At 36.2% G+C, this 23,971-nt stretch overlaps 1 protein-coding gene across 2 annotated transcripts; it reads right to left on the reverse strand.

Annotated features, from left to right (window-relative positions):
• Positions 1-35: 35 nt before the first annotated feature.
• LOC146164242 (FERM, ARHGEF and pleckstrin domain-containing protein 1-like) lies at positions 36-22,253 on the reverse strand. Of its 2 annotated transcripts, XM_083383124.1 has the most exons (23): positions 22,147-22,253; positions 21,621-21,709; positions 19,636-19,783; positions 19,327-19,503; positions 18,955-19,090; positions 18,699-18,846; positions 18,536-18,631; positions 18,134-18,303; positions 17,834-18,008; positions 17,629-17,725; positions 17,329-17,526; positions 14,479-14,610; positions 13,781-13,941; positions 11,527-11,616; positions 10,708-10,938; positions 10,388-10,574; positions 9,492-9,676; positions 8,691-8,849; positions 8,329-8,518; positions 7,979-8,154; positions 7,768-7,875; positions 6,367-6,518; positions 36-985 (listed from the first exon to the last, which is right to left on the reverse strand). In XM_083383124.1, the coding sequence occupies exons 2-23, from the start codon at positions 21,687-21,689 to the stop codon at positions 907-909; spliced, it is 3,264 nt and encodes a 1,087-aa protein (XP_083239250.1). In that variant the 5' UTR covers positions 21,690-21,709; positions 22,147-22,253; the 3' UTR covers positions 36-906. The 2 variants fall into 2 exon arrangements, with proteins under 2 accessions (XP_083239250.1, XP_083239249.1); XM_083383123.1 differs by lacking the exon at positions 22,147-22,253 and having other exon boundaries at positions 21,621-22,098.
• Positions 22,254-23,971: the final 1,718 nt, after the last annotated feature.

Below are 23,971 nucleotides of genomic sequence, written 5' to 3' on the forward strand. Positions count from 1 at the left end.
GTTCTGTTGCCAGTATAAACGGACATTCGGACAAGCCTGCTTCGCATCTATGTATTTATACGGCAATGTATCAGATAGATAAATTTGGATAAGGACAATAAAACCGATCAAAATATTAAATTCACATATCAAACTGTATTCACTAATTGCCAATATTAAAAAAGTTTAATTACAATACACACAGAAGACAAAATTAGCGCAGAGAATGTAAATTGTAAGGCCACACATCGCATTCCAATAGAAAAACAGCTTTTTTGAACACATAAAAATAAACTTGCTACCTTTTTTCAACATCTTAATTTGAATTTGAACAATTAGCTTTTAAATAGCACTATTTTTACAAACACAAAAACCAATGAGCAGTGCTACAGTTTATCATATCCAAAGGTATGTTGAAAGATATGGTGCATTTTTTTAAATAAAAGTAATATTATTTTAAATCAACCAATGTGTTAAACATAAAAAACAAGTTATGACTGAGTGAGACAGATGTGTGTCAGTAACGCACAAGGAAAACGCATATTTGGTGCTAAAAGTTAACCTCGATAGTAGCATAAAATCAGTATTACGTAAGTCACTAATGGGCGTTCGACAATAAATGAACAATCAAAATGCTTTTTAAACAACAATAGTTTTACACTCGTTAAAGCAAATCATGCTAAAACAAAAAAAATAGAAATTCAGCTTAATTAGGTTATTTGTCGGTTATACGTTTCGATCTAAAAATAAAAAATTGCAGAACAAACAAATCAAATGCAATCGTTATTGCGATTTAAAAGCAAATAATAGCTGTCAGGTCGCAACAATAAAATCAGTGTTTAAAAGGTCAGGATAGGCAACACAAATGTATTATTTGACATATCGAAATGTAAAAAATCGTGACACATTATGATTAGACCACTCTCATCACTGGTTACTGTCAAGTCGACTGAAGAGGCGAGTTCTTTGTGACGTAACTGTCGAGCTACTGATGACTTCAATCCATCTGATAAAAAAGTTACAAAAGCAATTATTTAAGTGGTTATAAAAACAACATCTAGAATCTAGAAGTAAAAAATTGTCACCCCGCAACGACCTACTTTTGGACGTCATTGGGAAAATATTATGATATGGCAACAACGTGGCGGTGGCAGCATACCGTCATTGTCAACGGTATTTAAGAGACTGGTTTTTGAAGGGTTCCACAATTAACAGAGTTGTTCCTAAGCAAAAAATTACACTCGCTAGGCGGGCGAGCGGCTATCAATCAGCACTCGCCCGGACGAAATAACATTCGCCAAATTTGTTGGCACGCAGTCTTCAAATCTCCGTCCTAGTGCGGTCATTTCTTGGGTTATCGTTAACCTGTCTTATAGTCTCTATAACGTAAACATTAGTTTTTATAAAAGTCTGGTCGTTTATTTCCATGCATGGTTGAACAAATTAATGACCCATAAAGCAGTTTACGCTTAAAAGAACGTTTTTTAGCCGAAATATTTTTTACAATCTTTAGTGAAAAAATTGACAATTTAGTAGCCACGACATGCCTGTTTTCCATTTTTCTTAAATGATCGCGCTCTCTTTTTTGTATTGTGGTTTTTATGTGCTTAAAGGACGTTTCACCGCAGGTTGCTTCACGCTACAAACAAAACGCCACATTTCGCCTAACACTATAGTTACTAATTGAACAGCAAATAAGGACAAAATAATTGTAAATTGACAACTAAACCATTTTTTCGCACAGTTAACAACCATATGCACCAGAGGTTCTGTGCTGCGCGACGCCCTATAGTAGGTCGTTTTAATTTTCCAAGGGCGTCCGCAATGGTTTCGATTCGTATCTAACCATAATTGCCATAAAAAATATTTACAGACAGTTACTTTTTAAGCTTTGGCTTGGTTGACCGCTATGAACTTAAGAGATCGCAACAACATACAAATATACGTAGACTAATTGCTAATTCTCGGCTGTAGTTACACAAGTAGGTGTTTTTTTTTAAATACCGTAGTGTTCAGTGGGTCGTTTCGGTCTCTCAAAACATCTTAAAAAACACTGCTTACTAATAATATAATACATTTGCATTCGAACTTATTGTTGAAAACTGCAGCAAGAAATGGGCCGCATTGCCACTTTAAAAATTTCGATGGGTTGCAAAACCTAATAAATTCAAGGGGTGGCGTTATAAGTTACAACTTAACTTATAAACACCCGCTTTTCGAGAGTGAACTCGTGCGCAAATATACAAGTGAATATCGGCCCTATCGCGTGAAGCGCGAAAAATTGAGTTTACATGCCGTATCATGCCATGGTACGACACCTTTGGGGTGATATACTTCCTTAAAATCTTCAGCAAAAACACACATTTAGAACAACACACATCTTGCTTAACAATGGTGGGTTCACAGGTGTTCGATGGATGTGTAAATGCGACTATAGACTCGATTATAGTCTCACAAAAAGTATAAGATCTGCGCGTTCTACACGTTTTGATGAGTGGGCGAGTGCTTAAGCCCAACCCTAATTAATAAATATATTTTTTAAAGCCACCACAGGTTCTCTCATGGTCAGCGAAAACTTATGACGCGCGACTGGGGGTCTCAGAAACAAAATTGGAAATCCTTTTAAAAAATTTATGAACGGTAAAACAAAAAATTAAAAAGTTTTAGAGGCACAGTCTTCAAAGCAAAGCTAGTTTGCCTAAATTAGTCTTCTACCGGACATCGAAGTTATTTCCAAGTTGTTTCCTATTCAGGTCAAGCTGGACCCAGTAATATTTTAAATAATGGATTATTGTTTTAAAAGTCAATAATTTAAAATTCGTTTATTTTTGAAGTTTTAATTATGATGCTTCAGTACAGCTGGACTGTTCATAGCTAACCTTAGATCTTCATTATGATTGACAGTTTGTTTGGTGTAAAGTGTTTTTGAAACAAAAAACTCTTCGCCCATTGGTTAGGAGTTTTATGACTTATGATTGAAATGTGTGCGTTTTAATAATTTTGTTATGTCTCAATGTTTTTCAAGATTGATTGTCGTTCTCAAAATTTATACAAGTATTTATGAAATGAAAAACATACTTTAGTTGCACAAAATATTTTTACGTAAGTAATTACTTAACCCGGTTTACCCACTGTAATGCAACATTGCAGTGTTTGATACTGTTTCAAACAACCGAAACAATGTTTGGCTGTTCCTGTTACAGACTATTTCGCGTACTATAGCGTGGCAGAAATTCACCACAAGTTAACTACTTTTGTGATGCATTGTCAAAATACTACCTGAAAGTTTGCCCACTCCTAGACTAGTCAATCACTAAACTATTAACACTTACAGCAGTGGTCGGTAAACTGTGGGCCGCGGCCTAAAATGTTGAATAGCTTAGTGTTATCATGTAGTTGTTGGCCGCGAGATAGTCGTACCGTCGTACGACGTACATTCATTATTTTAAAAGTTAGTGTGGCATGGAATTTTTAAATTGGCTCAGCTTGAAAAGGCCCACGTGCCAAATGTGGTCCTGGGAGCCTGTCGAACTATATTTTTTGTCAACTTAAACGGTATGTGATTGAAATTTTTTTCGCGTTTCGCGCGTGTATTTTTCGTTTTATATTATGTTTTACATTATGATATGGCAGTGTTTCGGCCAACAATGCGCCGTGTAATATTTCATTTTAAAATCAAATATCCTGAATCCGCCACTGTTTCGTAGTGGTTTTACGTAGTGGGCCTTCAATAGCACTGAAAAGAATACTTTGGGCCGCGACAAAAAAAGTTTTGACGACCACTGACTGACTTACAGTGACTTCAAGTCTTATAGACATGACCAATAATTATGCGCACTGCGCAGTGTTGATTTCATTACTGCCAATCATTACAATAATTATGTGTGATTGCGCAACAGATCAGCAAGCCACTGATTTAAAATAAAAGTAATAAACCGAAATGTTATTTTATCTAGGGCAGGGTTTCTCAACCGGAGCCCTCGGCCACCCTAGGGGGGCACGGAGTGGTAGCGTTAGTGCTTTTTCGGGCGACCAGTTACTTAACCTTAGCCTAATTACTAAGGATCCATCAAATGCTGTTGGGCGGGCAACTAACGTGTAATGCCAGGTGTAGAGATTTCGTAATTTTTTAAAGGGATTTAAACGACCACCGTCATGTGCGTTTAATTCGCAACTATACCTATATTTACGAAGCTGGACGTTCTGATCAAGCGTGCAATAAAACGAAATCGCGAAACTAAAAACACATTAAGTTTTTTTATATGCACGGGGGCCACGAGGGTTGACAGCTTATCAAAGTGGGCCACAGAGCATAACAGGTTGAGTGTATGGTGTACACTGTACAGGCCTGGCATACAACAATGAAATAGGCTACCACCAGACAAGGAGAGTAATAAATAATTTGTTTCCCTTTTCCCTGCTGTTATATAAAAAACAAACCTTCACTCACTAAGTATAAAAGCAACCGAAATGTTTCCGCGCAGCCTGCTGCTTCCCATAGCAAGTTTACTTCTAAGACAAACTATGAAGAGACTCTTTTACATTTTTACCACAGGACTTGAGTAAATGTCGTTTACCATAAATTTACTTGAATACTTGAGTTATTACTTATAAGTAGAAGAATTGTCTAGCAATGCTAGTGTTAAGGTCAGACACTTAATAACCCCGACATTGTTAGACCTTACTGTGGTTACTTTGAGTTGGGTCGCATTTGTTTTGCAAGGGGCAAGGTGATGATGATTTAAAAAGGCAATTCACGATGTTACTAAAAAGTAATGTTATCCTGGCTAGAGTGCTAAATAGTGTGTAAAGTGGTAAACATTTTAATTCTCCCTAAATAAAACATTTGTAATTCCCTAATCGTTAATTATTATTATTGAGCCTATAGGTGTTGGTCGTCCCTTGACTATTTTTTGCTGATTGTGCCTGAAATGGGTTAACTAAATGCTTCCCACCAATTGGGAGTCACACCTTTTAACCGGTGTGGAAGCGACATTTAATCGGACGGTGTGTTATAAATTATCACATTTACCTGCGTGACTTTCACACAGGCGCGGTAACGTTAAGAGTTTTACGATATGTCGTGTGCACGCCCGTGGAAATTGTTAGGCGGGGCTCGGTGTGACGCTGCCGCTTCTTTTGTTAGACGACGATGACGTGGTCTGTCTGCCATGCCAGCGACCGACCGGGCGAACACATGGCATCGTCGGCCATCCGCCGTCCGGCGGACAAACTCTCTCATTTATATATATAGAATAGTTATTTCTGAGGCAAAAGTAAAAAATATTTTTTTTAGCCCCATCATTTATCTAATCATTATATTCTAATGTTTTTTTTATCGACAAAAGGGCGCACAAGACACAAAAATATGAGAAAAAACAAAATATATATTTGACTTTTTTATCTATTACTAACCAAATGAAACTAAAACATAAATTAAGGGGTGAATGTGCTGTGGCTATAGTCTTCCCATTGACAAAAAAAGAAGCCTGGAATATCTAAAATGTCAGTATTTGTTCGGACCTGTTCTTCGGACTACCAGCCACCTGAGGTATCGCCACTTGGAGGTAGGGCCAGAGTTGAACTGCGCATCGGCAGAAGATTAACATTTGCACCTTTTTGTTTATGGTGTAAGTAAAGTGTCAGTATAAATGTCAAATTATATTTTAATTTTTACTACCCAACAAAGGTGTTACCCAGGGGGGAAATGACAGGATACTACTCGCAGTGATCAGTGAAGACCATCGTCAGTTAACCCAGCACTAATAAATGTGAATATTTGTTAAAATAGCTTAAGAAAGATGCTTTATTTTATTTTCATGGAGTCTTAGATAAAAAGGGATTTTATCCTTAATTCTGTCTATAATATTAATAGTATTCAAATTCCGTTATAATTACATTATTTATTTCTGTTCAATGTAACCATTAAACTTTAAGAGTACTGGCTTCCAGTTGGTCAATGTACTACCCATAAGTAATTTAATTGCGCCCCAAACTTTAAGGTTAAAAATCGCATATGCAAATATAACAACAATTTTTGTATACTTTTCAGGGTAATATTAGTAATCAAAGAAGTAGAGCAAAACAGTCGCCTTGGCTTTGTTAACCATCTGCACGAGATGCCAATGATCGTTCTTATGCTACTTATTCTAACGTAGAAAATCGTTGTGCTCTTTAGGAGCGGTTCCAAGGGCTGGGTATGTTAGCCAAAGTTAATTTTCTAAATGTAAGCTTTTTCTCGCCTTGTTTGAATCTTAGTTTAATTCTCGTAAAACGAACTGTATTTATTGCCAAAGCGCCGTCATATTATGAAGCTTGTGAACGTATAGCAAAGTAGTTTGCATTATACGTACTTAAAAATGATTTTGTATTAACAAGATTGTTTACCTGTCGTAGGTGTACAGACTTTCAGCCCTGAAGAAATACACGTGAGTTTTAAATTGCAGCTTAAAGACGAAGTCCTTTCGGATGTTGTCCTCTTCCGATGGGGTGTTAATCGTGTATCCCAGCAAAGGAAGACTCGCCAAAGGTGAATCGTCCTATGTTTTATTTTTGTAGGTTTAAAAATATCGATCGACTAAAAGTTTTATCTTTTATTTATTATGACAGAATAAGATTATGTAAGAACACGAAAATATCCTTAAATAAAAACCTATTTATTTAGAAATCTGCCGTTATGTAAGGTTTGAGTGTGTTCGTTATGTGTAACGGGTTTAGGACTAATAATAAAAATCCAACAGAAATCTCTATCGTTACTGTAAGTCATGGCTCGGTTCGACGGAGCTGTTTCACGGGTTCAGCAAGAACGTACTCCGAAACATTTTCACACGGCCTACTTAAATCTATGTCAACCATTGTTTTTTAAAGTGGTTCATAGCCCCTCCCAAAGTATGTTTTTGCCAACTAACTATTTAAAAATACATATTTTGGCGCTCCATGTTTTTGTTCGTTTAAAGAAAATTTAATCATACCATAAACGCTATGCATACTATATGGCATGTTGCAACTTGTTACTCATAAACACTATAAAGTGCAACTTCTATGAAGTTAAACGCCGTTATTTTCAACGTACTTCTATTAAGTTAAATTTTTCAAGATAAATACTTTTAAAATGCAAATTTTGCCAATTTAACCAATTTTGTTTTAATTTTATTATACCGGCATTTAAGCTTCGCTCGACAACAACAGGTATTTTCAAGGTTAAGTGTTTTATGATGACATGTTTAACGTAACTTTGTGACGTCACGTTTGTCTCGAAAACTTTTATTTTCCCTCTAAACATAAACCCTGGATCCGCCCCAATTTATTGGCAAAATTTTGGGTTCAACGAAACCTCGCAGAATAACAGAGAGGTTCGACAGGTTTGCAAAGGTTAAGAACCACTGCTCTAGGATATCATTGCTTATCATGACTTGAATAAAACTACAGGCGACCATGGCCCATTTCGAAACTATATTTTTAACTATTTAAAATAAAAATAATAGCAAAACTTTCCATCCTATGCGCGAATCCTATTTATCTTTTCGCGGCCAGGTTCGTACCATGGCACTCCGTATTCAAAGTTTTGAAAACTTAGGCGTAGTTTTTCGCGTTGACTTTGTGGTCTTAAACGCCTGGTTTACATCACCACTTTTCCCAACCTAAACTAGATGCCGAAAAATATTATATGGAAATAGAACCAAAACAACTGCCCCTGCATCTGCTGTAAGTGAAGTTCAATTAAGTTAGTGTGGTAATAGGCGATACTTTTAATGAGAAAAGAAATTTACTTTTATCTTGATGACTTACCTGATGTGACTTGTAGAAGAACAGGCAGAAATTGGTGAAAGTCACCCACAATTTTTGCCAACCGTTTGAGTTCTTGAACTTGCGCAGCAAATATCCACTCAGTTGGTTCTGTGATTAACGTACGGTATTACTTAATTTATTTACCCTGTTGCTGACACCACAGAAAAAAATTAAATTTCGAAAAACAAAGTACCAGTAACACGCCATTTACCTTAAGCGATACAAGATGGTCGGCGTAGCTGACACTGGTGTTACGATGCCAACAAACGTGCATGGTCGCATTAGAGCGTTGCTGGTTGAGGTGTCTAAGCTTTTCAGTGGAACTTCGCATCGAAGAACTATCGCCATCTTCGGATGATTGCTCCATCGACAAACGGCTCATTGAGCCTGAAAATCCCGAAAAGAAAGTTTTTTGTAGTAGTTTTCTGACACCAACTACAAATTTATAAGTAACATGTTACTTTGTAATTGCGGCTTATTAAATGTACCACTCCATTTTTTAAACTGAAAAACATCATAAACTAACTGCGTAAGTTTTTTTAGGAAGTTTTCTTAACTAACTTCTTCCACTGCTGGAAAGCGGCGACTCGTATTTATTTCCTTCTTTTCCCGCTTTGGCGATAGCGACGCTAAAGTCCTCGAGCCACTTGTCCATTTCCTCCTTGGATGCAGCAGCAACTATCACTGTCTTCGAGGCCGACAGGATGCTAAAGCAGTTAGGCACTGCGCTTTCACCCTCATTCACTTCAATCTGTGTAAAACAAATGCCAAAAATCACTGAAACAACGCCTATCAGCGGTTTGTTTACATATATGCGAAATTAAGTGCGTAGATTTATATTTTTTAACTAATTTATAATAAAATCATCTCGGCATGCACTGAGGCTCATGCCTAAGCAGAATACAGTAAGAGTTGGCCCTTACAATCATTCCTGAAAGTGGCATCTCAGCGTGGACTTTGAACTGGTTGGTTGTAGTAACTCCCTTGCTTGTGTAAAGGAGACAATCGGAAAACAGGAAAAATAGTCGTTGTTGGAAACCCTTGCGTGACAACTTATACAGACTCCCCTCGCGCACAAAATTCTATGGAAAACAGACACGATGTTATCACAGGTTGAAGTACATCTATTAGTGTCAAAAAATTTGCAAGTTAGTGCGCCTACAATCTACATACATAAAACATATATTGGTGGCTTAAGGCAGTGCTCTTCAGGCAGTGCTCTTCAACCTTTTTTGGTTTAGTGAACCCTTAAAGTTGTTGTGACGAACTCATGCGAAGTTTTACACACTGTCGGTGAGAGTTCGGCTATGGCTGCAGGCTGCAGGCTGCTTGCGAGTAGGCCTACTAATACTAGTCACAAAACAGCATTTAAACAAACTTGAGAAAATAGCAAAGGTTGAAGAGCCGGTTGAATAGCACTGGCTTAAGGCCTTAAACGGCTTGAAAAATAGTATTCTACGACCTGTTAGGCGATTAGGAAATTGCAAGTGTATTTTTAGGTTCCTCAGATAAGTACTAATTAAAAGTCAATATACTATTTGTTTAAATGACAATACAACAGGTGCGAAAAATGAACAAGGAAACAGTTACAAAAGCACAATACTATACAATCCGTGTCAATTTGGCATCTGTAACACCTATAATTTTGACCACAACGCCCGGAAAAGCAGACCACTTTTAAAAGTGTAACGCTTTTTAAAATAATTTAAACAACATATACTCACCCTTTCAGGTTTTAAAAGCAAATCAACACCAAGTAAGTCCCGTCGTAATTGTGCCATCTTCTGAAGCTGCAATGCCTTCTTCAAACTTTCTTGTGTGGCGCTGGTGAGCAAACGTACCTCGTTTAAAGCCGTCTCAAGATGTCCATGATCAGTGTCCGATTGATGGCGGTAATGATTGACTAAACCTAAATAAAATAGTTTGCACGTTGACTATGACTGGTATGAACGATATGATCTGGCCTTTGCGATAAAACTAATTCTACGTCGCGGATATTAGTAGGCTTTTTTAAACAACTGTTGAACCGAATTAAAAATAGAAAAACTCATCTGAAATAAATATGCACTATGTAGCCTGGGAAGCATATCAATCACCTAGATCTTCGCGTGCATAACCAGCGCCACGCCGGCTGTTCGTTTTAATAGTAATTAATTATGTACCCGGAAATACAATACGGCACAAACCTGAAAATCAGAAACTGAGTTCTTATCGTACCTTATCAAATTATGTATTACAACGGAAGGTCAATAAAAAATGTTATACCTAATTTACTGAATTAAGTGTTATTCTGGGTTTAAGAAAACGGCCCAATAAACCCAAATAACTTCATAGATCTTGGGTAATATTTGAACAAAGTTGTGTGCTTTCTTTATAATTTTTGGCAGATTTTTAATTTGCCACAGAAAAAGAGACCAAACTATACTCAAAACCGTCCTTACAATATTAGACTTTAAGTTTTAATTATAATATTTTCACTATAGAACATTGTGCAGGACTTGCGGCGTGATACTTGATAAAGGTACATGACAATGGATTGCGTGATACTAATTTGCCTAAAACACTGAACTTATAATATTCACCACTGTAAACTCCAGCTTTGTAATCTGTATGTACTTACGTTCCAGAATAACCCTGTAGTGTACAAGTCGTTGCATTGGCTTGAGTAAAAAGGAGTTGAAGGGCAGGTAGCAGACTTTCTGAATTTCAAACTCACGATAAGCATATTCGAATCGTGGCTCGCCTGAACCAACTTCTTCAAGCGACGATATCAGCGACTCGCCGCTCTCCAAAGATGGAAGATATCGCTAAAAAATCGTTAATCAATTAATACCTTATTAGGGTTTGTCACTTTTAAGAAAAATTAACAAAACACGTAGGATTGCCATGTCCTACTTTTCCAACACTCGTATCCGCCAAACATCATTTTCTTATGTAAACCTTAAGTACATCCATGTGTTCCAGCAAGACATCATCGACAGCTTGGCCGATCCCTGTTGTTCCAGGCCCTCCTCTGCCTTCCCAAGCCGCAAGTCGCTCCTCCAGGTTGGCCAGGAACTGTTGGTGAAGAGCCATTAGTGATCCAGTTCCACCAAAGAGCTTGTTCGCGACGTTGCCAGGTAATAGCGACCCGCCTTCTCCTGAACTTTCTTGAATTGTCGACTTAAACCACTAAAAGAGAAGGATTTTGCAATGCCAAATAGGTATTGGACCTGATGTACTGGACTTAGCACTACTCATGACTAAGCAGACTGCTGTATGCTAAGTAAACACGTGACTTGACACGTCGAAAGCTGTTGGCTATAGTTAGTTGTGTGAAATGGTACACATCATCAGTGTACTTATTTCACTGCACAAAACACGACCTAATACAGTTATCATAGGTAGTAGTGTAAACTGGAGTTATTTTGGAGTGAAAAATTGTTTCTAGGTATAATACACAAAAAAAATGATACAGAGGAAGCTTTATCGCAAAATACAAATTAGGTGACCCATGTGTAGCAAACGGTCCATTAGTTTATATCTATATTGTCAAATCAACAACCTCTAGCCAGTAACTTCATTAACTTATGGGTTGAAAAAGAAATCGGTTCTAGTTCTACAAATAACTTAATAAGGCTTGCATGAAAGAAGGCGACTAAAGAAAAGAGGCAACAATTGGCAAAAGCAACGACCTTTTAGGGATAAACACGTTTCTAATTCGCCATAGATAATTGTTTCTTCTATCGTATTTTGTCAATAAAAAAAAATAATAATAACCGTGTTGATCACGTCTAAGTCGCTGACGTATGTTCGTTCTGTGGTCAAAATTTCCTTTGCGATGTAATAAGCTTGTGATGAAGGGTATCTCTGAAAAACGCCGTAAACAATCATCCGTTAAAATAGTGAAATGACAATTTCGAAATGAACACCATTTCTAAAATTTTAGATCCAAATAAATAGAAATAGAGACATTGTTCTAAAATAAGCAGTAGTTATACTTATATGTGAAAATGTAAACGGCACAAAGTTTTTTTTTTCTGAGGTTGTAATTTTTTGTACACCGAAACTTACCATCTGTAGAAAGTACATGTTATATACAATTTAAATGTTGAAACGATATGTTCACTTTCAAAAAAAATATAGGCACCAAGCGTGATGCTTGCCGCAGAAAATTTTGCCTCTAAAATTCATCAATAAAAACATACGCGAGTCTATGGGCGTCTTCTTGCGCAAGTCTGGTGTCCATTTCGTGACAACCAAATGGAGAAAATTTTTTTTAGAGCATTAGTTTTTCTTTTTAGTTACAGTAAGAGTTGAACATTTAATTGCAGTGTGAAACCAATATTCACAATAAATATTGTACAACGAAAATATATATTTAGCAATTAGTAAAACCCAAATAAACCTTTTGGTAATTTTTCAAATGACAAAACCAAAAAACTGCAATTGGGTCGAATCAATTTTGATTAACTTAATTTGGGAACTTTTGATTACTTTACAGCCAGTTCCAGTTATTCGATCCCTACTTTAAGTTTAATGCGATTGCGGTTTTGACGCTGTATAAAATTCGCGACATTTTAATGTAATATTTTAATCCAAAGAACCTGACCAACAGTTTCGGGGTTAAGTAGGCCTAAATGGTCACAATCCGCGACGGTTGATTATTTAGTAAAATTTAGGTCGCCACAACAAGTTTTTCTAACGAATATAAAGTTGCAAATCATTTCTAATTGAGATATAACACCATTAAACCGCTCCTGTACAACAGCTTTTGAAGAGATATATAAAATGCTGATTACTGGCGAAGGATTCGGTAAACGCAAATTTTGCCTCTGGCTATTGCCTGTCGCCACAGATCAGTGACGTAGTTTGTGACCAACCTTAAGAAGGTGGCAGGAAAAGACTCAAATTTAACAAAAATAACGTTATAAATGTGCATACAATTTTAAGATAGCATTCGCAACAATTAGCAGTGAGCAAGTTCGGTTGCTTTAATGTAGAAAAAATAGTTGTTCTAGAGAAATGTCAACTGTCAAAAACAAACATAATGACGTTTCTACACTTCAAAGCGAGGAAAGATTATTGGATTTACTAAATAAATATTTTTTTGACTTATAAAAAAAAAAGTTAAAAACTTACAAAATAATTTAAAACACAAATACTTCAGTCAGTAGCACTAAAGAAGTTGAGGTGCTGCCATGTATTGTTTTTGTTGTTAAGAAGTTCACGATTTATTACGTTAAGGTCCGCTCTTTTTTAAACAAAGTTGAGATTACTTTTGCATCCAACAAAAAGGATATTAAGCCGAGTGCGCAGTCCTTGTTTACAATCGATTACTTTTTTTTTGATCTTACAACAAACTAATAAATTACAAATGAGTTACATTCTATATAATATAGTACAGGTGCACAAAATTAAAAAATAAATACCTTTACGTGTTTATATTGCTGTGTGGTAATACAATACGCCAAAATTAACTTCTAGCCAATTAAACTTTAGAATATAAATACATTCGCGCCTATATTTATAACTTCCAGTAATTGTGTAAAACATATCTCCAGCTCGATAAATGTTTTTTAAATATGGCACGTTAGCCATAAGGTAATACGACTCAATAAATAAGCAAGAATTTCGATAAAATCCGGTTTTAACTCGAATTTTCTGTTTATTTCCCGTGTTTTTAGCTTAATTGACAAAGCATTTTTTTTGGGTGGGCTAGGACATAGAACTGTTCGGGATTTCTGCGCCAATATATACGAGTGTGAATAAGCATAGCCCCTATAGTAAGATTAGAATGCCAGTAGTTTGATATAAAGATACCGACACGTTTTGGCACAATTTTATGACGACATATCTAAAGAAGTTTATCTCCATTTAAAAAAAATCAGGATGCTTCCTTAATATGGGTTATGACAGTTAATTTGGTTCAAAATTTCGGGTAATAGATTTTCAGCGGAATCATCGACTAAAACAACACTGTATTTTTAATGGCATTTCATAATGCATTTTGGTAGTTGCTTGCGCACTTTACCGTTTCACTGAGAGATGAAGTCGATTTAAGATCTTGTGTTGATAGAATTCCGTCGGATGCTCTCATCACTGGGGGCGAAAGTGGGGGCGATTGGTTGATTCCACTAGACAGTGGGGTAATCACTGTTAGGTCGTGGTTGTCGCTGGTATCCGGCAAACCACCTGCACAATTTTATTTGTGATTATATCTTTTTTTAATTCCAAATTACCGTTTCCGAGTTTTTTTTTTAGTAAATACTGTCTGGGAAAATGGTTCACAGTACATACGAGAACATGGAATATCGCAATGACCTTCATGTTAACGGTCAATTCGTCACAATTATAATGCCAAGTAAAACAACTCTATTTTGGTCAAGTATTGCTTGCATTTATCGGGGCAAATGGACAGATTTCTGTTCCTTATATAAACATTAAACGCTTTTAGAAATCTGACATAAAATCAGGCGTGATCGGTTCGTATATGGCGTGCACACAATAAAAAAATGGCATAACAAGGTGACAAAACGCTCGCATTATAGTGCAAAATTGGCGTAACGGGAGTAAAGAGCTTGCGATATATATGGGCTATATAACTGCTTTTTACTCGACACAGAACAATACGTAATAGCACTTTTGACAAGTTAACATATGGCCGTAGGTTGACGAACAGAACTCAATTGCAGCGAAATGTAAGGGCAAAGCGGATGAGGTTTACAATACCTGAATGAAGATGAACTGGCGAGGGCACAGCTGGTTTTGTATCGCCTTCTCTTGCGTGACTGTCGGTGTGACATTCCTCGCTGTGTGCGTCCGACGCCCACTGCTGATTTTGCTCAGACTTCTCTGTTATATCTTTTTAGCCAAATATTTTAGTTTGGACCTTTTACTTTTGCGCGGGATTGAATTGATCCACATTATTAAATATACAATGTTTAACGAATATCTCAAACAGTTTACTTTTCGGAAAATATCTATAATCTGGCAGGATTTAATTTCAAGAAACGTTATTAATTACAATATTGACAATTATACAATTATAATCAAAGCATTTTTCTAATCTATATATTTGGGAGTATCAAAGATCAACTGACAACCGTGATAAAGTGAAAACCAAGCCACCTTCATTTTTTTTCTCTTTAACTTCTGCTCACTCTGGCGTGTCACGGTCAAATCAAGCACAACGAAAGACACTCAACGCAAATAATATTTATTGGTTTAAAAAGCACAATGCAACAGACCGAACCAAGTATGCAATTAAAACCGTACTACTCAAAGCACAGTGGTATAGGGAATCAAAGACCGAACACAATAAAGTTAGTTTTACTTAAAGAGACGGCAATTTTCCCTACAAAAGTACATAACCTGATAAAATTCACATCGCCCTTAAACCAACGCACATTAAAGTACACACAAGTCAAATTTGTTGTTGTTATACATTCTAAAATAGTTTAGGCATTACAAAAACATAAATTAAACATAAGACGTCTAAATTTAACCCAACTTAATCGTTTATCAGTGCAAAAATGAACAGTTATAGCTGCCTGAAACAAAAGAACCCATGCATTTAAAAAAAAAATGTTTAAATAAGTGTACCACAGATTTATTTAAATATGTTCAGGTAACTATCGCCAAAATGAAATCCCATGCAAAACAGTAAAGCATTATTTTCGTGTAAAGGAGTGTTGGCGAATTTTTTGGCTACAAATATTTATTTACCCAATACAAAAACGTATTATTGCAAATGACAACTGTGAGAATGCTAACAACCTTCCATTGCCTGTTCGCCCACAAGAAAACATATATTAGCAAAGCTATATCCTGTGATTTAGCATGGCTTGTGGAAATTGCAAGCAACAAGTTATAACTTACCCAATATTTTTGTAAGATAATGATAGGTAATAAAAAAGGTTTTAAATCGAATAAAAGACCAGTGGCATTTTTAATTTTTTTCGACACAGAATAATGTTGAAAAAAAAAACGTAAAGTTTGCGCTAAACTTTAACGTTAGTAGCTCTTATTATTATTAGTTCATGCCATGCAGGTCGATTTAAATGACAAAGTAAATTTTGCGACTTATTGGAGCGCTTCTTAGTGTTCGTTACACCAAGAATCGTGTGATGTGTCATCTGCAGTTATATTGTGGAAAAGTTCAAACGTGATAACACAAATTTTGTGTAGAACGTCACGCGCATAGGTCTAACGACTAGAATCGTGAAACTCAAGCAGAAGTAGCACAATATCGCTCCTTAACAACGACGAGTATCATTTATTTGTTGTTGTATATAAGTTCGAACATGGTAAGCCATAAGGTTTACAGTTCTATAGTGTAATGATCATCACAAATCGTTCTGTGCGAAGGGGTCTCATGGCAACTGTTGTTGTTATTCGGGTTTATTCCCAAAGTTTCAAGCTCATTGTCTGTCCGATTGTAAACTGACTCAACATCTCCCATTGACAACACGTCCATACTACTTGTGAGAGGTATTTCGACAGGTTTGCGACGACAAGAATCAAGATCTTCCGTCGACATCGACTGACGGATACGATCAAATGAGGCCTCCATCTCGGTAGCGAATGAAGACAAAGCATTATTATTGCAATAATCGGGAGCAATATAGTTATCGTTAAACTGCATTGGAATCGGTGTCATCATGGATTGATCGAATGACAAAGAGTTGGCTGGGTTGGCAACATCAGATATCTCGCTGTCCGATCGAACTAAAACGCCGTACATTCCATTGACGCTATCGTTAAGACAGATTGAAGTATTTTCATCTGTGTCCAGACAGGTTTGAAGACTGCGGGTGGCAATGTCAAGCTCGTTTAGTGCGCGATCGATGTCGTTGTCGGTAAAATCCTGCGATATGTGACTGTTTTCCCGCAACGTTGGTGGGATTGGTGGTTTGGACGGCGCTGAGTAAAACCCTGCTTTAATCATCTTCTTTTCAATAGATGCATATTGACTTGGGGTGCGCCGAATTCCGCCACCAATACCAGGTATGCTGATCTCACTGGCAGACAATAAGGGTGCGTTTTGCGAAATGTCTTTCAATGTTCGATGAGCCATATTCACGTTCTCGCTGCTCGAGTCATTGCACAGATCGTCGGTGCTGCTATCCATGTGTTTTATTTGGCTCATGTCAGACAAACGAGCTCGTTGTTGGGGTGTGTTGACCCGAAGCGACTTTGGGGGTATTGGGGGAGCAGTGGATACCGCCATGAAGTTTTCTTGGGGTGGGGGAGGCGGAGGCGGCAAGGGTTCCTGGTTTCTGTACCTCACGCTACTGCCGGTCGACCTTCCAGTGCTTGATCTGCTAATACTACTAGACTTGCTAGAACTACTAACACTCTCGATGCTCAATATTGTCTTACAAGTAGCGTTTAGCGAAATGGAGGGGCATTGCGCTTCGTCACGGTTGTCATTTGAGTGTGGGGCAAGGGGCAAAACACGCGTTGAAAACGTTGAATCAGTAATAGCGATAATAGAGCTAACGCCGTTTAACAGGTCAGGTTTGATCATGCCTATGTCAGTGACGGCTATTTGGTTCGCATGCAAAACTCCGCCATTACCTTTGGCCTCATCTTTGACCTCTTGTATGGGCGGAGTGGGAGGAGCAACGCTGCTGTGGAGATTCTCGCTCTCGACTTGCCACGCTTGAGCGGCCATGTATGACGATGTGTTTGGCGTCGGATGATCTGTGGGCGACTCGTACGTCTCAACTTTGCCGGTTTGTTTGTGATCATCGATCGGTGAGACAGACGGGGCTTCTACCAACGTATAACTTTCCATTAGTAACGCGACAAAGAGGTTAATCATATAGCATTAACATGGCATATACCCAGAAAAGTAAATTCAAATAAAAAATATACCTGGAGTGGCATGCTGATAATGTGGACTGTAGTTTAGTGAAATGGGACTTGGAACGTCAGAAACAAATTCATTAAACACAGGCTCTTCATGACCACCCTAAAAAATAATTACAATACTTTCACGGTCTACCAAATAATCATGGGCCAAGTTTAACACAACTAAAAATCAACTACAAATTTAATAAAGCAAAAAACGTTTGTGTACATTTTCAACAAAAGTGGTTGGTTGGAAGGTGGTTGTGGCATTGCTAAATGAGTTTCGCCTTGCCTTGGCGCCTGTTGTACCCGACAGATTTCTGCGGGTAGAAGCGCGCACAAAAGTTGTCCGACGAAAGTTGCTGTTGCGAACCAATTCATGAAGCTGTTTTTGGGTTTTGCCACTACACAAATGTACATCCAGTTAGTATACTAGTGGTTAGCTTTTTTTCAAACCCAGTTTAATGCATACAAAAAATTGCATTTCCATCACACAGGGTAACAAGTAACAACAAAAATAACAATTGACCTGTATCTGAAAGTAGAGCCTCTTTTCAACACTAATGGTTGTGGCTTTCTCTCTGGATGAACTTCTAGGCGGAAAAAGGCGTGATACTCGATACACTGTCGCCAGAAATTCTTGCAAGTGTCGCGCGAAGACATAACAAAAACGAGAATGTCGCCAACATTGTTGCCAACCTACTCACAGTGTAACCCATTAGGTTAAACTACACAAGGTCATATGTTTACTGCAATTCACTATATACAATTACTATATACAATTTTGTAACCTATAAGGTAAATGCAATAAATGTGAAATGATTTAATACCCCCGGGCTGAGTAAGACACTGGGAAAAGTAATTATTGTACTGCACATTTTAGCTTTACTCAAACACAAAATCAGAAACCAATATTAAACTGTTTGCTTACATTTGATTCAGTTCTCAGCTTTATAAGGAATCTTTTCTTTTTAAAACTGAGCTTACGAATGCGAGCCCAATTAAAAGTGTTGATTTTGGAAGACCCCTGTAAAAATGAAAGCATCGTGACTTATAAAAAACAACAACTATTTATAAAAAAGTATAAACCGCACCCGAAAGACAACTACTCCCATGTTGGCGACACCTAAATCAATAACAGTATTTTCTTGGTCTTTGGCCTGTTGCAAACGTAGACCATAATGCTCCAACCTCCGAGCAATATCGAGCAGTTGAAAGTCTGCGTCTGCTGGACTTGTTCCCCTGTTTTAAAGCAACATGCTGTTTTAGATATATAAAACTGACCACTGTAGATACAAGTGCGTCGATATTAGACAAAAAATATATTTTTAACTCTTTAAAGTAGCTCACATTTTTTGACGATGTTGCTGAGAAATTTTGGAAAGCAATTCTGTATTGTCTGGGCTGGCACATGGTGGAAGAAAGCGAATTTCTCTTAGATAGGTGCGATCTGCGCATTCCATGGAACTCCAATCACCAAAGTCAGCTAAATATATTCAATCATGAAACACAGAAAAGAAGAGTTTATAAGTAAATTACCATGTCTGCAGGTAAGCGTATATTAAACAAATAATGTTTGGTAGAACCAGAGTACACACCGCGGTTCACTGATATGATTATGAACCTAATTATTACAGTCAGTTATTAGAGTTTGAAATGTATGCAAACTGAATAACCCCTTTTCAATTCATCAGCTTTCATTGGAATGGTAGTCTTACTCACACTGTACAATACAGGCAGCCATTGCAACCAAAGCTGTTTCAGTGCATGGCAAGAGACCGGAGGCCAAATCCTGTTTAATTTGTAAGGCAAACAAGTAACGAGTGTATTCCTCCTGCAGCTGACCTGGGTCGGGCGGAAAGAACTTCACGACGAATTGCAATATTGTGTTGCTAATATCTGTAAATAACCAGACTGGTGTGTTCAGTTTTAGGTTTTTTTTTGTGAGAGTTTTGAACAACATTAGCAAATAGTTGTGTTAACTTTATATATTAAATTAATGGCAAACTATTATGAACACCTTATTATTACTTTTAATTTGTGACTTTATCTTTTTTAGTGGGTCCAGAAAAGTCATTTTTCCCTCTTTGTCTGGAAACTGAATTCCAAAGTAGTCTGCTTCTAGCAGATTTAAATCTTCCATGACAGAATGAAACAAGACAGTTCCAAAGTTCTTTACCTGAAAATAAAACAACAATTTAAGTCATTTTACATGGTATCAACACACTACTTTTAAAATAATTGTTAAAATACATATATATATAATGTTGTCGTTTTTCATCTTAGGATTACAAGCAATTCAGGAAGTAATTTGTTGTTAATACTTCCGATACAGATGAAAGTTTTATTCCATCTTTAAAGCCCCACTATTACATAACGGTGTGCATATTTTTAATTACAAAAATTTAAACTGACAAACTTGCATAACATTAAATAATATACATCATTAATACGAGGATGATTTAGATGTCTAAGTCATAAACAAAAAAATACAATCTGGGAAAATACTATTTGAGTTCCAACTATGTACTGCTTTTCATATTTAGTGAAATGTTCTGCATGTAAAGTATGATCAATACTTAAATTAGAAAAGCGACATGTACTTTGCAAATAGCAAGCGTTCAAACACATTTGACACGTTTTGCTGATTCACACCTATATTTGATTTGTTGAATGCAGTTAAGTGTTAACACTGCAAGCGGACAACTGTGTACGCACAAGGCAACAGTTGCCGCAGCACACAGTGGTGACAATAATGACAGTCACCCTGCCATCAAAAGCTTCTTTGTGCCAACAATTGTGTTTAACAGAAACATGATACTAATGACAAGAGGCAAAATCATTTGTTAACCACAAATAGACTGGGGTAAAACATGGAATAAAATGTTTACAGTACATTCTTGCACTGTTGAAAGGGGTAATAAGAATCTTTCAAATAATGTGTTTTAACCACAGATTTTACTTAACATATATATTTCTACATAACATCACTTCAAGCAACACTGGCAAATGTAATAGTTTTATTTTAACTACTGACATCCTGAGACTGAAAATATTAAACCATTATTGCATTCTTTTTGAAACGTGCAATATAATATATTATATACTATGTATAACAAATGCTCATCAATAAGTCAAATAACTTTCTAATTCAATCATAATGGACATGATTTAGTAAGAAATGCATGTAGTTCAATTCAATGTTCCTTCCTGATATTGATAATAAGTTTTGTGCTTAAGACAAAAAATATCAAGCTTGTCAAATGTTAAACCTTATAAGCGTTTGAAAAGTTTATAAACTTTTACAATCTTTGTGCACTTGTTTAAGCAATTGTATTTAAGACCTTCATACAGACATCTGTATAACAAAATGCTAAAAGGGGCCTAAAATCATGCATATTTTATTAATACACAGGTTTGACATTATCACTGCTGCTCATGTACAGTTAAAATAGTTAACCAATTATATTTTTCTTAAATGCATTATTCAGATGTAGCCTAAATATGAACAGAATATTTAAATATATATTGTTTTAGGTCACTTTGTGGATCAAGTAGATTTTTAACACAGTTATAACACAAAAATATGGGTAAAATAATATTAACCAAAAAGATCCAGGAGAGTTTAGGAATGTCTAATAATTTAAGTTCAGACAAATACCTGGTCAACTGGTAGTAGTTTGAAACTAAAGTGATATTGGTGAACAATAACTCTAGGTATTTCACCTATTGTTTGTGTCCAAATGTTCTCCTATAATGTTTAAATTACATTTTCCTAGTATTTTAAAGTAATGGAGGTATTCGTCAATAAACCCTTAGCCTTACCTGTTGCCTAATATATCAAGTATTGATAAAAAGGAATATTGGACATCCTTAGTCATAACATCATAAAGCAAACAAATTATGTCCTGTGCTTAAATGTTGCTCAGTATAAATGCATTTTCTGTTTTCTGGAGTTTATCATTAGGCCTGATTTGATACCAATAAAATTTCAACAAACTTAAAAAATATCATACTTTCACATCATATGTATGAATAGAGTTGTCCAGCATTTTAACTCGTGCAGTAGCTGTATGAGGTGCCATCTTATTTCTTTAATCTGTAGCTTTGATTTTTAGAAAAATAAAATAACAGATTCAGTATGGATTTTAGTTTTACATTTTAAACATAAATATGCTAGAAGAAAAAGTTTCACTGTAACAATGTTTACATTTTTTTTACATCAAAAGTTTACTTTATAAAAAATATATATCTTTCAAAACTTTGCTTATTTTAATTAGAAGTGCGTTTTATCTTCCAGTCCCTATCTTTAGAGGTGTGCAATATTCCATCCATTACTCATTAAGTAACCCAACTATTTATTATATAATAGGATGGTATTGTTTTTAATGAAAACATTTACTTTCGACTTTGTACTACTTCACACTGCAGTTAAATTTAGTTTACTTCAGTGATATCTATTGTTGTGTAATAGCATGAATTATTATGTGATTTTGAACTGAATTTAATTAAAATGGCACCAGCGCAAAAGATTCGGCATACCGTCAAGACGAATTGTTTCTTGTTTTTTTTATAAGCAAATTAGTTCAATATGCTGCTACTGCAAACTGGCAAACTCAGAAAAGTTTTCAGCCACAGCCTGAAAAACAGTAACCATGATATTTAATGTATGGCTTTTCAATCTTTGCCATTTAAATACTTGATAAAAAAATATGTAGGTAATTCACTATATTAGAAGAGGGTATGTGGGTGTAATTCTATTATATAAGAGCAGGCAACTGTGGGGGGATTTATCAGGCCTTACTTTTCAAACTGGCATGGTCAAAGGTCAACAGTGCACCCACAAATTTTTTTTAACAGACAATAACACAATTTTTTATTAGACAATACCACAATAATTAGCGCTGGTCTAGAATTCTACAACATTTTTTCATCATATTGCTAACAATATTTTTGTTAGGGTGCGAGTTAGCATTTGGGTTTGGGTGTGTAAAGTATTATTAATAAATTTATTCTTATATATATATATATATGCCTTACTTAAAATTGCAAATTCAAAAACTAGTTTTGTTATTGGTAAAATAAATGTAGTAGGATTCCAGACCAGTCTCAATAATGCCATAGAAAAAATGAAGAGAAGCATGATTAACTTACATATTAATATTAAACGAATCCAGGGCGCTGGTCTAGAATCCTACCACGCAACGAATATTGGGTTAGGGTGCAGGTTAGCGATTGGGTTTGGGTAGGTTAAGTAATATTATTAAATATATTAATCATTGACCTACCCTCACCAAAACACTAACCGACACCTTAACTCAAATATGGTATATTCTTTTAATTATTAGTTTCACTGCTTAAGTAGGATTCTAGACCAGCACCGAAATCAGTTGTATCAGCTTGTTAATAAAAAGATCATGAGCTGATTTCTTTGCATGAAAAAGCTATTTAAAAGATCAAAGTAATAAAACAAAAGAATATTCTAATTTTTTTAAGCCTTTAGTACAATCTAATTAAAGAATACTCGGCGCTGGTCTAGAATCCTACCATAGCATTTAAACAATTAATTTCAAATGCACAATATTGAAGTTAGCGTGCGGGTTAGCATTGGGGTGGGTCAAGTATTATTATATTAATTATTTAACAATAATGCTTGACCTACCCAAATCGACACCCAAACCAAATATGTGCATTGTGGTAGCCTGATTGCATTCCACTGCCAACTGCCTTCTCGCCAGAGATGTTTGGCGTGGAATGCTTGCCCAAAATCACGCCAGTAGTATTTGGCGTTATATGTCGCCGGAATTGTTGTTCATACTACACAAGCGGGTGCACTTTTGACCTTTGGTGTGCCCAAAAACCCAGATTTTTTCGGCCATAACCTGCAATCTTGTCAAATTTGCCATGCTTTCCAGACTAGGCAAAAGTGGGCAACGACATGAAAAAGTTTGAGAAGCACCGAATTACAACAAACAAACTACAGAATTTATACTTGAACAATTGGCTAAAAGGTATATACTTTAACAATTGTTTAAATGAAATATTTGCAAAAATTAGGAAAATGAATACTAACAGCTTTACTACTTTACACAACAGTATATTCCCCAAACTACTTGAACTAATTATCTATATGGGCCATAGCTCATTGCTTAAGTATCGCATCCGTAAGATTCCTTTTTACATTAATCGCATTTCTTTCGAACTCGTCGATAAAGTTTCTTTAAAGTTTAAACAAAGACAAATATCTTACAGCTTCCAGCTCCATCACACGAATTGATCGTGGCCGATACAGAAAGCAATTAATTTCACCGTCGCCTCTGGTGGTGAAAAGCGGGTGTAATAGTATTATCTGATTTCTATTATCACC

This window comes from Ascidiella aspersa, chromosome 2, assembly GCF_963924565.1.
Source record: "Ascidiella aspersa chromosome 2, kaAscAspe10.2, whole genome shotgun sequence".
Taxonomy (NCBI): Eukaryota; Metazoa; Chordata; class Ascidiacea; order Phlebobranchia; family Ascidiidae; genus Ascidiella; species Ascidiella aspersa.

What these genes read in the sequence shown, in the direction of transcription:
- LOC146164242 (XM_083383124.1), bottom strand. Translation starts at nt 21,689, where the DNA reads ATGGCACCTCATACAGCTACTGCACGAGTTAAAATGCTGGACAACTCT. An exon ending in AGCTGAGAACTGAATCAAAT is followed by an intron (nt 18,304 to 18,535) that starts GTAAGCAAACAG and finishes CACTGTGAGTAG; the next exon opens with GTTGGCAACAATGTTGGCGA. An exon ending in TTATCAGCATGCCACTCCAG is followed by an intron (nt 17,527 to 17,628) that starts GTATATTTTTTA and finishes ATACGTTGGTAG; the next exon opens with AAGCCCCGTCTGTCTCACCG.